This window comes from Cervus elaphus, chromosome 1, assembly GCF_910594005.1.
Source record: "Cervus elaphus chromosome 1, mCerEla1.1, whole genome shotgun sequence".
NCBI lineage: Eukaryota > Metazoa > Chordata > Mammalia > Artiodactyla > Cervidae > Cervus > Cervus elaphus.
Genome location: NC_057815.1, coordinates 59047485 through 59050365, shown reverse-complemented (window position 1 = coordinate 59050365; position 2881 = coordinate 59047485). Strand labels below are relative to the sequence as shown.

At 43.8% G+C, this 2881-nt stretch overlaps 1 protein-coding gene across 1 annotated transcript; it reads left to right on the top strand.

Moving 5' to 3' along the window:
* The first annotated feature begins 857 nt into the window (after positions 1–857).
* On the top strand, positions 858–1787 carry LOC122694503 (olfactory receptor 2AG2-like). Its single transcript, XM_043903365.1, has one exon. It carries the CDS (start codon positions 858–860, stop codon positions 1785–1787), a length of 930 nt encoding a protein of 309 aa, XP_043759300.1.
* The last annotated feature ends 1094 nt before the right edge of the window (positions 1788–2881 follow it).

Here is a 2881-nt window from a genome sequence, read left to right as displayed (position 1 = left end):
TAGAGGATCTCTTTTTTTGTTCAAGATCTTACTTTGACTTTCAAGTGATGGGATGGCTTTGGACCTTTTCTATAAATCCCCCTCTTTTATAACTCACCCCTTCTATCATGTACCCTAAACACAAATACCTTATCATATCTTCTCAAATCTCATGCATCACCTTCGTTTCTATCCTCATTCCTCCTGAACAAACATCTTATCATTACCTGAAAATAGGCAAACATCTTTTGTACTGTTCCTGAATATGAACCTCCAAAATCTATACTATCCCAGTGATTCAGTCATGCACAGAATTCCTCTTCCCTTCGGTAAAGTAGCAGTATGCTCATCAAGGATGTGAGGACAGTTCAAGAACACAAGAGACCAAGTGGTCCAAGAGCCAAGAGGTTCCCCATTGAGAAAACTGTTCAGAACAATGAGACTGGAAAATGAAGCCAGATGTCTAGGGGAGCAGGAAAAGAGAATTGGAATCCCAAGGAAATTTAAAGCAGAAAAGCAACTGAATTAAAATCCAATGTGCAGAGTATTTTTTTGTTGGGAAGATAGCTATGATTTTATCTATTTACAAAGATATTTGCTTGGGTTCATTCTCTTGGTTATCTTGTTTAAAGATGACAGGCTATGACCAATATGCTTATTTCTAATTTATAGGATACTTTATAATAATTTAATGAAAAGATTCATAAATTCAGAAGACAGAAGGCAAACCTAGCTACCAAGAGGAAAAGATATCATCCCATGGAATTCTTATTGGTAATTCCATAGTGAAGTGAGACAACACAAAACTAGGGTAATCTCCCTTAGAAAGGCTTTCGTCAAGACCATCTGGTTCTACATAACTAAAGAAACAACACAGAATGGAGCACTGGAACTCCACCCTGGGAAGTGGCTTCATATTGATGGGGATTCTGAATGACAGTGCATCTCCTGAGATGATCTGTGCTACAATCACAGTCCTGTACATGCTGGCTGTCACAAGCAATGGCCTTCTGCTCCTGGCCATCACAATGGATGCCCAGCTCCATGTGCCCATGTACCTCCTGCTCGGGCAGCTCTCTCTCATGGACCTCCTCTTCACATCTGTTGTCACTCCCAAGGCCTTCATGGATTTTCTGCTCAGTGAAAACACCATTTCCTTTGGGGGCTGTGCCCTTCAGATGTTCCTGGCACTGACCCTCGGTGGTGCAGAGGACCTCCTACTGGTCTTCATGGCCTATGACAGGTATGTGGCCATTTGTCATCCTCTGAACTACATGGTCCTCATGAGGCCAAGGGTCTGCTGGCTCATGGTGGCCACATCCTGGGTCCTGTCTTCCCTAAGTGCTCTAGGACATACCTTGTACACCATGCACTTCCCTTTCTGCATGTCCCAGATCAGCCACCTGCTTTGTGAGATCCCACCTCTGTTGAAGTTGGCCTGTGCAGATACTTCCAGATATGAACTCATGGTATATGTGACAGGTGTGACTTTCCTCTTGCTCCCCCTTTCTGCCATTGTTTCCTCCTACACACTAATCCTACTTACTGTGCTCCACATGCCCTCAAATGAAGGGAGGCAGAAAGCCCTGGTCACATGCTCTTCCCACTTGACTGTGGTCGGGATGTTCTATGGAGCTGCCACATTCATGTATGTTCTGCCCAGTTCCCTCCACAGCCCCAAGCAGGACAACATCATCTCTGTCTTCTACACGATTGTCACCCCAGCCCTGAACCCCCTCATCTACAGCCTGAGGAATAAAGAGGTTATGGGGGCTTTAAGGAGGGTCCTGGGAAAATGCATACTATAGACACACCTCCTGACACAGCTACTAAGTAGATGTGGTAGTTGTTCAGTCACTCACTGGTGTCTGACTTTTTGTGACCCCATGGACTGCAGCACTCCAGGCTTCCCTGTCCTTCACCATTTCTCCCGGAGCTTGCTCAAACTCATGTCGTTTGAGTCGGTGATGCCATCCAACCATCTTGTCCTCTGTCATCCCCTTCTCCTCCTGCCCTCAATCTTTCCCAGCATCAGGGTCTTTTCTAATGAGTTGGCTCTTTGCATTAGGTGGCCAAAGAACTAGAGGTTCAACTTCAGGGTAAGTCCTTCCAATGAACATTCAGGACTGATTTCCTTTAGGATGAATTTCCTTGCAATCCAAGGTACTCTCAAGAGTCTTCTCCAACACCACAGTTCAAAAGCATCAATTCTTCAGTGCTCAGCCTTCTTAATGGTTCAACTCTCACATCCATACATGACTACTGGAAAATCCATAGATTGACTAGACAGAACTTTGTGGGCAAAGTAATGTCTCCACTTTTTAAATGCTGTCTAGATTTGTCTTAGCTTTTCTTCCAAAGAGCAAGTGTCTTTTCATTTCATGGCTGCAGACATGATAGACTAAGTTTCAATTTCAATATCATATAGCAGTGATAATGATATAGCTAATAACAGGCTGAGCAAGCTCCAACAGCCTCTTAAAATCAGAGGAGGACGCTTCCATTTGAACTGGATTCTTAGTTGTAGAGAGAAATATCTTCAGAAGATATCTTGGGCTTCTTGTCTTGTTAGGCAGATGGTTGCTCAAGCAATTAGTTGGAAAGAATAATCAATTTGTGACTGTATTTGTACAAATACTTATGTTGAAAGTATTAAAGTGAAATTGTTAGTCACTCTGTCATGTCCGGCTCTTTGCAATTGCAAGGACTGTAGCCCTCCAGGCTCCTCTATCCATGGGATTCACCAGGCAAGAATACTGGAGTGGGTTGCCATTCGCTTCTCCTGGGGATCTTCCTGACCCAGAGATCAAACCCAAGTCTCCCACATTGCAGGCAGATTCTATACCATCAGAGCCACCAGGGAAGCCCTTATGTTGAGATTAAAAAAAGCTAAATGGTACAT